At 39.6% G+C, this 12,455-nt stretch overlaps 1 protein-coding gene across 2 annotated transcripts in view; it reads right to left on the bottom strand.

Annotated features, from left to right (window-relative positions):
- BACH2 (BTB domain and CNC homolog 2) overlaps window positions 1-12,455 on the bottom strand; it is a 338,775-nt gene that overhangs the window by 21,458 nt on the left and 304,862 nt on the right. For both annotated transcript variants that reach the window (XM_082250238.1, XM_082250239.1), the window contains one exon: window positions 10,166-11,701. In XM_082250238.1, the coding sequence (XP_082106364.1) occupies window positions 10,166-11,701 (1,536 nt within the window). The remainder of the gene's footprint in view (window positions 1-10,165; window positions 11,702-12,455) is intronic.

The raw sequence follows: 12,455 nt of genomic DNA on the forward strand, positions 1-12,455 counted from the left end.
TTTTCAGTGCTCTCATATTTTGAATGACAATTACTCAGTCATGCAACACTGTACCCATCTGAAATTTTTATCCTTTTTTTCACACAAATAGAGCTTTCTTTTGGGGGTATTTTATCATTGTTTTTTTTTTTTTTTTGCGCTATAAATCAGAAAAGACTGAACATTTTGTAAACAAATGCATTTTTCTTCATTTCAGTTTTGCAAATTTAGTAATTTTTCTTTATAAATTTTGGCCAAACATTATACTGCTACAAATCTTTGCTAAAAATAACCCAAATAAGTATATATTATTTGGTCTTTAGGAAGGTAATAGAGTCTACAAGCTATAGTGCCAATCCTTGAAAATTGATCACACCTGATGTACTGACGGCCTATCTCATTTGTTTGGACACTAACAAGCCAGAACAGTACAAATACCCCTCAAACTACCCCTTTTTGGAAAGTACATTCCAAGGTATTTAGTAAAAGGGATGTGAGTCTTTTGAAGTTGTAATTTTTTCCCAAAATTCTTTGCAAAATGAAGATTTTTTTCACAAAATTGTCATATTACCAGGTTATTTCTCACACAACGTATAGGCATACTTGCAACTACACCCCAAAATACATTCTGCTACTCCTTCTGAGTATGGTGATACCACGTGACAATTACACAGCCTGGCCACATACAGAGGCCCAACATCCAAGTAGCACCTCCAAGCATTCTAGGAGCCTAAATTACACATATAATTTCCTCAAATACAAAAAACAAATGATTATTGCGCTCTATAGAGGACCGTGAAAGGCATTGATTGAGTATCAACCCGCAGCTGAGTGGAACACCTGGGTACCCTAACGGTCCCAATACTCAGAACAAACAGCAAAAGAACCTCTATGTGGAGCGATGGGGGATGTGAGTATGTCCAGCCCCAAATATAGTACATGTACTCACACTTGCTGGCTGTTATAAGTGGGCTGTCAATTGTAGTTCCACAAAATGGAAACAGTCACCATGGATGATAATGATAAAAATAAAAGATTTGTTGTAAGTCAAATAGAAATGAGAGTTCCAAAGAAGCTGTGAACGGCTGTAGGCAATATATAGCAAAAGACAATTCATGAACGATGAACAATTGTCTTTTGCTATACATTGCCTACAGCCGTTCACAGCTTCTCTGGAACTCTAATTTCTATTTGACCAGCAGTTAGAGTCCCCTATACTCCAGCAGCAACTATAGAGGGGATTTTACAATAACAGTGACCAATGAAAGAGAAGCATAGTCGCCACTACCCTGAAAAGAAGATAAAGAAAATCATACCCCTGTTATGTGGGATTCATGTGGAAATTGTTTTTGCTGCTGCATGACAGCACTGAACTAGATAAAGCAAACCTAGAAATAAAATAATTTTGATAGCTAAGTATGTTTCAAAGGCTGTGGTCTCTCCAATCTCAGGTTGACCTCTTTTTTTATTGTTGTACACTGCTCTAGATTGTAAAAATGAATTTGAGCATTATTAGGCCTCTTTCACACAGGGCGGACTGCAGGTGCAATCTGCTTGTGCAGCAGGGGATCTCTCCTCTGCTCCAGCGGAGCAGGCAGATGACATGACCGTGTCCGCTTCACTCATGCAGAGCGGACACTGACACAGAACACTCTCCTCTATGGACAGCCAGATGTAAATGGGCCGTTGGATGGAAGGAGAGAATGAATCAGGCGGAGACAGCCATGATCCTGGTATCAATATTTTCAAGGGCTTTGTATCTTAAAGGGAAACACAGGCTGTTATCTCTGAAGTGCACCAGATTTGTGCACAAGTTATGAGAGTGGTATTTTAGGCATTTTTAACAAAATAAAGGTGGAAACGCAGTGGGTACTATTAGTATCATTTTTATTTTTTGGGTGATCAGTGGCATTATTCACATGGATGGCTAAGGAAGGAGATGGATTGGATTTACAAGAAGAGACCAGTTGGGACTAACAGACCCCTGTTAAAGAAGAAGGCGTGTAAGAAGGTGAGAGCATATAATTGGTGGGGATGGGATTAGTATGGTGTATGGTGTTATAGAGCACATAAATTGCATGTGAAGGAGCAACACAATGCGGACTTAAGTGAAGAATTGTGTTGTGTACAGTGTATGAAAGAAATACACAGACATTTATTTATGGTGGATTTAATATTTTTATTTTAAAAATGGATTAATATTTACAGGCACAATTCATTTCTATTCTACAGGGATGGAATTACTGTTACACTTTTGGGGGTACCAGTGACATTACTACAGTAATCAGTGCTAAAAATATGCAAAACTAAACAAATTTTTCGGTATTGCACGTGTCTAGTATTTATTCATAGAATAAAAAGCTTACTGTGAATGGATGAACAGAGCTCAGCCTGACTTGATTTTGTTGCATGCGCTGAATGGGAATTTCCTGTCCCTATGTCAGAACACAGTGCTGAATGCAGCTGATGCTACATACAGTATATACAGAGCTCACAGCCGCTGCATCCGTTAGTGAAGGAAATAGTTTGGACCAGCTTGGTCCAAATAAACTATTTATAGTTCACTAGAACATGGAGATTAGCTGAAAGTATGTTCTTTCATTTTGTTGCTCTTAGGCCTCATGCACACAGGGCGTTTTTACAGCTGTTTTTATGAGCGTCAGGCATTTTTTTTTTTTTTTTTGCAGCTTAAAAACGCCCCTCCATGGTATTCTATGGCCTCATGCACACAGGCTTTTAGGAGCTGTAAGTGGCATGGGCGTTTTTAAGCTGTAAAAAAACCCAGGGCCAGCGCGTTCTGGAGCAGCAGCGTTAAGCTGTAAAAAAGCCTGACGCTGCTAAAGGCTGCTTAACGCCGTATACAGCGTTAGGCCACGTCAGACGTTTTTAAACTGTAGTAGTTGGATTGTAGGTTGGAAAATATAAGAGGGCAGAGAAAGGCTGCTAAACGCTAATGCTGCGAAGGATAGCTAAAACGTGCATTAACGCCAATGCAAAATGCGTCAGAACTGGCTTTTCAGCTAATTTTTTTCAAATGCCCTCTGTGCATGAGCCCTAAAAAATAATCTTTTACTTAAAGCGTTTGTTACCCCAACACTTCATATTCCTGATATGTGCCATGTACTTGTATGAGAAAGTCTCCTTCTATCTTTGTATTGCTTCCTTTGTGTGAAATCTCTGGTGTTCCTGCTAGTCCCCTTGCTTTCCTATTAAAAACTGACCACACTAAGCAGGAGAGCATACCACAGTCAGTTCTCAAACTATGCTGGAAAATCAGTGTACGCTCCTCCAATGATTGGACTAGTCCTGACATGCCCCCGCTGCAAGCCATTCACTGGGAATATCAGTGTGCCGTTGTTTCTTCTCCCCTAGCTCCTATGCACCTGAAAACACAGGGGATTCCCTCACTTATAATCAATGGAAAAAAGGTATTTATAATGTATTTTTATATCTTTACACAAATGTTTTGCTTTTAATTTCTATTTTAAACAGAATGGGTAGTTTTACAAGGTGATTGTTTAATTTCTGCAGGCCAACTGGGTTAGCGTGCACAATAACAGCAGTGTTTGGCTGCTCTGTATCAATGTAAGGTCTGGCTGGAGAATATGTACTTTACTCCCCTTCACACAGCCAGTCCAAATCAGACTTTGTACCTTTGTAGTATATTATATCAGCTGAATCAGACACCCAAATAAGCACAGAGAACACTGCACTTTAAACGAGACAGCTAACTTTAGACCTGGTGATAGCAATGTGCACAGATCATCTAGATTGTTTGGCAGCAATAGTCATACTATAATGCTTAAGGGGAAACCTCTTCTTTTAAAAAAACATACAAGTATGTACCTGTAAATTGAAATAACAATTGTATAAAATACATTCTATTGTATCTGCATGAGCTTGTTTCAAAGCACACAATTTATTGAAGATCTGTATTCATTATTATACCTTTAATTTTTTTTTTTTCCACAAATGCAAACATTGCAATTACCTACAGTTAACCCACCTAGAGAAGCACCCCAAGAAGCCAATCAGTTGTGCTGCAGTGCAAGGAGCATGCTGTTAGGATGAGTGAGAGCAGAGGACCAGGGTGATAAACTCATCAATTTTCTGCTTCTCCCTTCACTGTCTGATCACAGGCTGGTAAGGAGACCTACTAAACTGCAGCAGGCTAATAACAGGTCTACTGCTCTGCCAGATAGGACTGTGTAGTATGGCAAAACTGTGTAACTTTATAAACTAGATGGACAGAAATCACACAAACGTTTAGGAAGATAGAACAGCGACAGTATGTGGATTTAATCGGACTATTTACGTTTTCCTGGAGTTCAGTGTTAAAGTACTACTTATTTTCTTATCACAATGTCCATACTTTATTCTACCAGCAAAAGGGCCCTGAAATATTTCAACCAAAAAATAATCCATTAAAAAATAAATAAAGTCCATTTTATAGCAAGCCAAAAAAAATAGAAAGTGAGGGGTAATAAGCTTCAGTATAACTTGTAGTCAGAGAATAAAGTTGACTATTTGAAGACTGGCTTGCTAAACCTCTTTCCTGTCAAGGTCATCTTTCAGTACTGGCATACCATATTGAAGGAATTAGTCATGCACAAAGTAAAAAAACAAACAAAAACAAACCCACATTCTTCTGGTGGTATTTAACCACTTTTATACCAGACATTTTCACCCTCTTTCTGCCAAGGCCAATTGTCAGCTTTCAATGCTCTAGTGATCTAGTGATCACCAGTCAGTGTGGTTTAATATAAGAACTGTGAAAGAGTCACACCACACAAAAACAAAAGTTTTAGATTTTAGAAAAACAGACTTTTCAAAAATGAAATTAGTCATAAATGAGTCCTTATCAGACTGGAATGGATTACATGGAGTCCAGGAGAAATGGGACTACTTAAAAGGTGCATTATTGAAGGCAACAGAAAATTGCATTAGACTTGTCAGTAAAAGCAAAAAAAGGAAGAGACCACTGTGGTACTCAGCAGAAGTGACCCAAATCATTAAAAATAAAAAGCTAGCATTTTGTAATTATAAAAAAAACCCAGAGCAATGAAGATAAGGAAATCTACAAGATTAGGCAGAAAGAGGCCAAGCAAGTTATAAGAACTTCAAAAGCGCAGGCAGAAGAAAAACTATCTCAGTCTATGAAAAAGGGGGATAAGACATTCTTCAGATATATAAATGAAAAAGGAAATTAAAACAAGGAATAACTAAATTAAAAACAAAGGACAGAAGGTATGTAGAAGAGAATAAAGGGCTAGCCGACTGCCTTAATGAATACTTCTGTTCAGTTTTTACAGAAGAAAAAGAAGGAGAAGGACCTCCACTTGAAAGGATGACTAATGAATCGTTTGATGCATGTGTCTTTACAGAGGAAGACGTTCTAAGATTGCTGTCTAAAGTGAAGACAAATAAGTCACAGGGTCCTGATGAGATACACCCAAAATTATTAAAAGAGCTTAGTGGTGAGCTGGCAAAACCATTAACAGATTTATTTAACCAATCTTTAGTAACAGGAGTCGTCCCGGAAGATTGTAAATTGGCAAATGTCGTGCCCATTCACAAGAAAGGTAGTAGGGAGGAATCGAGCAACTATAGACCAGTGAGTCTGACATCAATAGTAGGCAAATTAATGGAAACCCTATTAAAGGATAGGATTGTGGAACATCTTAAATCCCATGGATTGCAAGATGAAAAACAACATGGGTTTACTTCAGGGAGATCATGTCAAACAAATCTTATAGATTTTTTTGACTGGGTGACTAAAATAATAGACGGTGGAGGTGCAGTAGACATTGCATATCTAGATTTTACTAAGGCTTTTGACACTGTCCCACATAGAAGACTTATCAATAAACTGCAGTCATTGAGCATGGACTCCCATATTGTTGAGTGGATTAGGCAGTGGCTGAGTGACAGACAATAGAGGGTTGTAGTCAATGGAGAACATTCAGAACAAGGTCATGTTACCAGTGGGGTACCTCAGGGATCTGTACTGGGACCAATTTTGTTTAATATCTTCATAAGTGATATTGCAAAAGGCCTCGATGGTAAGGTTTGTCTTTTTGCTGATGACACAAAGATATGTAACAGGGTTGATGTTCCTGGAGGGAAACGCCAAATGGAAAAGGATTTAGGAAAACTAGAAGAATGGTCAGAACTCTGGCAACTGAAATTTAATGTGGATAAGTGCAAGATAATGCACCTGGGGCGTAAAAACCCAAGGGCAGAATATAGAATATTTGACACAGTCCTGACCTCAGTATCTGAGGAAAGGGATTTAGGAGTAATTATTTCAGAAGACTTAAAGGTGGGAAGACAATGTAATAGAGCAGCACGAAATGCCAGCAGAATGCTTGGATGTATAGGGAGAGGTATAAGCAGTAGAAAGAGAGAAGTGCTTATGCCGCTGTACAGAACACTGGTGAGACCTCACTTGGAGTATTGTGCGCAGTACTGGAGGCCATATATCCAGAAGGATATAGATACTCTAGAGAGAGTTCAGAGAAGAGCTACTAAACTAGTACATGGATTGCAGGAAAAAACTTACCAGGAAAGGTTAAAGGACCTTAACATGTATAGCTTGGAAGAAAGAAGAGACAGAGGGGATATGATAGAAACTTTAAAATACATAAAGGGAATCAACTCGGTAAAGGAGGAGAGCATATTTAAAAGAAGAAAAACTACCACAAGAGGACACAGTTTTAAATTAGAGGGGCAAAGGTTTAAAAGTAATATGAGGAAGTATTACTTTACTGAGAGAGTAGTGGATGCATGGAATAACCTTCCTGCAGAAGTGGTATCTGCAAATACAGTGAAGGAGTTTAAGCATGCATGGGATAGGCATAAGGCTATCCTTCATATAAGATAGGGCCAGGGACTATTCATAGGATTCAGATATATTGGGCAGACTAGATGGGCCAAATGGTTCTTATCTGCCGACACATTCTATGTTTCTATGTTTCTATGCTCTCACACTTTGAATGACAAATAATTAGTCATGCAACACTATACCCAAATGAAAGTTTGTGATTTTTTTTTCTGCTATAGAAGCGAAATATATGGAATATTTAGAAAAAAAAAAACATGTTTTTTTCTTACTTTTTGTTATAAAATATTGAAAACAATAAATATTCCCTAATAAATTCAGGCTAAAATATATTCTCCTACATTTCTTTGCTAAAAATAACCCAAATCACTATATTTTATTTAGTCTATGTAAAGTTATAGAGTCTACAAACTATGGTATATATATATATATATATATACATATATACACACAGTGTATATATATATATATATTTATATATATATATATATATATATATATATATTTATATATTTGAAAAATGATAAGTCCTGAATCCTATCTCATTTCAAGAGGCCATAAATTTGTGGAAAGTAGACAGACCAAGGTATTTAGGCAAGAGGTATGGTGAGTTTTTGAAGTTGCAATTTTTGTCACAAACATAGGTGTGCGCAGCTTAATGCATTAGGGTGTGCACACCAAAGCTCAAACACACACTACTGATCACTCACGAGGTTCATTCAGAAAGGGAAGGGGCCGGTAAATTATATATTTCCCGATCCCTTTCCCCACTCATCCTAAAACAGCTGGTTGGGGAGGAGAGGAGGGAAGCTGGCAGAACTGCGGGGGTAAGGGGAGGGGAGCCAGGGCAGTAGGGGGAATCTGTACTGCACAGGGTGATTTGGGTGTGCCTGGGCACACCTGGCACACCCTGTGCGCACACCTATGGTCACAAAGCTGCCAAACAGGCTATTAACAAGCTATTTATCACACACAGCACAAAGGTATACTTCTAAATACACCCCCAAAACACATTCTGCTATGTCTCCTGAGTATGGGGGTGAGATTTTTTACAGCCTAGATGCATAGAGGGGCCCAAAATGCAAGGGACACTTTTGGGCTTTTTAAAGAGCATAAATTATGCATCTAATTTCCTGACCCCAGTGGTAACATCCTCTGAACGTAGCTCACTTCTGGTGCTTGCCAGTTATTGAGTAGGATATTCAGTATGCTTGACTTTATTAGCAGGAAGACTTTCATCCTATGAATCAAAGTTGGCCGTTACTGAACCCCTGCTTTTCACAGGTTCATACGCTAAATTGGAATCTGATTGTGAGGTCTCCTGCCTGCTGCTCTCATTAGTCATACTCAGAATCTGGAAGGTCTCCTTGCTTGTGTACCTTGTTTTGAACATTTTTGTCAGTAGCTAAACCTGTAACCTGATTGGCATTCAGGCCACTGGTTCTAGTTGGCGATAACGTTACTGTTACTGTATATGGTGGCTTTGGTGACAATGTACTGTTGCGACTAGCGATGAGAACACTACTGCTAACTTCAGTGTCTCTGGTAATACTGGCGCTGGTGTGGCTAGCGATCAGGAAACTGGTGCTAGCTTAAGTTAGCACTGATGTGGCAAGCAATCAGGATGTTGCTTACACTGGTCTGGTGACACTGTGACTGGTGTGGTGGCAATCAGGAATACTGCTGCTGGCTGCACCAGTCTAGAGACCCTGGAACTGGTGATTAGTAATGCTGTTGCTTGCTCACCCTGGTCTGCTGACACTGTGACTGGTGTAGCAAAAATCAGGAAAACTGCTGTTGGCTTAAAATGGTCTGGAATCATTAACACTGGTGTGGCGGCATTCTGGAACACTGTTGCTGGTGTACATTGATCTGGCATCACTGACATTGGTGTGGCAGCAGTCAGACACACCGCCTGGCTGCACTGGTCACCATGATGAAGAATTAGGGACACTGTTGCTGGCTGTACTGGTGACACTGGGGACTGGTGTGGCTAGCGATCAGGGACACTGTGGCTGGCTACACTAGTTTGGGGAACATGTTATGTGTGTGAGTAAAAACCTTACTAATTCTTTCACAGTAGGAAACACTCTGTTTCCATTTACAGCTGATTGGTGTGCTGGAGGAAACAGAGTGGTGGCTGCAACATGCAGTCTTTGTTTACATTTGTGATCACTGTGATTAGTCACAGTGATCACATGGCACAGGGCCAGTTTCATTGGCCATGTGAACTGCTGTGTCCGATAGTTACACTCTACTCATTACAATGGTGCCCAATAGCTTATGGGCCACATCTTGGGTACCAAAGGTCTAGGCATTATATAACAGGTGCTCCTGGTGTTTCTAGACTCTAAAAAATGGATCAAGGGAATATCATTTTTTATCAATAAAACGTGTTTGCACGTTGGTGGATCACGCCCCCTAAAATACTGTTTAGTACAGCCCCTCTAAACCAAGGTTGCATAGAATCCTAGTGTTCCAAAGGCTGTTAGTAGTTACTTGAGCAGTGTTGTATTGACCTCTCACCTGATGGTGCATGCATTGTTATGGGACAGACATCACTCAGCACTGCCAGTGGTGTGTTACCAGTGCAGCCTCTCTTCTCATCTGTCAGGTAAGTAGCCACTGACATAAATGATCTTTTAGTTGTCCAAAAAGGAGCATTCTTCCCACTGATCACCAATTTAAAGGGCATTCCTCTTCCCAGTGAACACCAATGTACTAGGATTCTTTCTTCTTTTGATCATGAATATAGGGGTATACTTACCCCACTGACCACCAATGCAAAGGTGTTGAATGTCAAATAAATTGTGAAATTACCTTTGAAAACCCATTATAAATTAAATAAATGTCATCATGACCACAAAAATAAGCAAATGTTTATTTTGCAATAAAATGTACCTTTATATAAACTGGTGTGACTGTAGTTTATGGGCAACAGAAAACAGGCATGGGCTAGCCAAATATTTTCTAACAATTCAAATAATTAGCTGGTGAAAATTTGTACTTCTCTGTTTGTTCACTTGAAATTTGGCTTGGCAGTTTCTGTGTATGGGGGCGGCAAAGGCTGCTTTACTTTTGGCTGCCACAGAGTATTGTGTCTGAACACTGTAAAGGCAAAAACATTACTTTGCAGCAAAGCTGTCATTATTCCAAATGTATATTTCAGATTCCTTAAGCAACAGGAAAGCCGCAGGTGTGCTTTAGCCCTATCCTTTTTATGAAGTCTCTGTGACTTCTGAGAGTTTAATTGTATATTTTACATTTTAAATTATAACAGGATTAAACTTATTTAAAATAGACATAAAAAAAACAGGTAATACCAAACATATGAAAAATTCTTACCTCGTGCCCCCTGTCTTGTACAGGACATGACTCGCTGTCTGCTTCTGAAAATGATCCAGATTCATCACTTGAGTTTGTTCCATATGACTGCTCACATTTTATCTGTGGTCTGACTTGGTTATATAATGAGTCTACAATTGAACAAGCTTCTTGATGATCAGTGGGTGGAAAACGCGGGCCTTGTGAACACGGAGATGATGAAAATTCACAGAGAGGGAGACTGCAAGGGGATCCACCGCTTCCATCTTCTGCGTATGAATAGGAGGAGCAGGAGCTTGATGTCCTTGTTCTGGTATCCAAAGGTGGGGAACGGGGACAAACCTTAATTGGCACTGGGCAGCTACTGTTTGGCCTCAGCCTTCCTGGCAATGGGTCTGTGACCAGCCCGCTGTGGGAAAAGGTGTGAGAGCTGGGAAGGGATTGGCTTGCTCCGGCCCACAGACCCTTTGGCACATGCTCTGAAAACTCTTTATCCAAGCAGCTCATACCAGAATATGATTGCACTGGAGTGCTTATTTGGTCACAAGCACTTGAAGAGAAAATTACACTTCTCCTGTCCAGTTCCATTTCATGTTTAGGGGTGAGATCTGAGCCAGAACCTTGAAGAGGGGATGCCATGAGGAAGTTAGAGGAATCTTTGTGAGGTTCACTAGACAAATCATAGTTCCCAGTGAAAGGGGTATATTCAGTTTTATGGTCACCCTGAGTCGTTCCCTTTTCCACAGGGCATGGCGGACTTCTGACAAATCGCTGATGGGAAGTGCCAGGTGAGTCCATGAATTCTCCTTCTGTTGTTCTACTAAATAAAGTCCTTAGACTAGAAGGAGATGACACACATTTTGGATTATCAATGATAGCTGGGCTAGGCTGTTTCCTGACCATCTCAATGTCCTCTTCTTTATCCCTGATGTCACTATCATCTCCAGACAAGCAAAGTGTAACACTCTCTTCTTCATTATCATCATCTTGAGGCTCACTTTTGATCTGGCTTATAGGAAGTCCTGATTTTAGGCCTATTTCCGAGTTATGTTCATTGTATGTGCTTGTAAAACCTGAGGTACTATGTGATGTATTGTAGACATTCTTAGTACAAGCCAGCTGGTATTTCTTATAACGTGGGTAGCGGATTACAGGATCCTTGTCTAAACTTTCCTTATTATCCCTTTGCATATTGGAATTAGGCAAAATGACTTCATTTCTGTCTGTGGCATTCTCACCTGAACCAAAGTTAAAAGGCTCATGGTGCATTCTTTCCTTGGGACAGGATATCTTTGAGGTTTCAGATTCCATAGTTTCCTCTTCACAATGAAAAGTCTCATTGTGAACACGCTGGCACGAGGTGTCTTTCTTACACAGAAACAAGCCATCCTCATTGTTTAGAAGCTGCGTCTGAAGAAAGCGGAAGCAGGAGTCCTCCAGGTTGTGCATACGCAGGAATTCCGCACATCGGATGACCTCTTGAATGTTTTCTCTGCTTAGTAATAGCTTCGCAGTGTAGGCAAACTGCAACAATGGACCAAATCCTCTAGCAGTGACCTGCAAAAAAAAAAAAAAAAAATGAAAGCAAAAATAGGGAAATTGCCAACATTACCATCAGCACTGCAATTGTCTGAAGTCCCTCAAGTGTAGTGAGATAACCTGACAGTTACAATGTGCATACATAAACACAGTAAAATAGCAGTTAATCTCCCATCAAGTCAGCAGCAACTCTACGTTTAATAATTAATTCTGCTTGCTTCTACACATCGTACCATGGCTGCTATAGAAAAATAGACATAATGTAGCCTGGACAGCTTTAAATTGTAACCTGACAAGTGTATAAAAACATGCTATAATAAGCATCTACATTTGCCTGGTATAGTAAATACACACTTTACCTCATGGGTAAAATTTAGTGATGCGTTATATGCTATCACACATGTTCATATACAGAAGATAACTTGTTTAGTATGAAAATAGATTTGCCAGAAAGAATGAACTCAACAGAAAAAAAAGGAAACTGTAATCCATAGTTTAGTTCCCAATTTAAACATGCTTTTTCCTACTGAAAATGTCTTCTGGGATCACATATTTTCCTGATAACTGACCAAGTAAGAAAGCATGTATTAAAGCATAAACTAATGCACAACTGAGCCCTCTCACCAGAAGAAATATGGCCACTTAAGATTTATGGGCAATTTGAGATTAGGCTACACTGTGCTGTATGCTAGGTACATGTTAAAAATAACAAAAACAATGATTTTCAGTTTTGGCATCTCTGAGCTGCTTTGGTTGCTGGAAGCGGGTCCTT

This window comes from Pelophylax lessonae, assembly GCF_965119305.1.
Source record: "Pelophylax lessonae genome assembly, chromosome: 3".
NCBI lineage: Eukaryota > Metazoa > Chordata > Amphibia > Anura > Ranidae > Pelophylax > Pelophylax lessonae.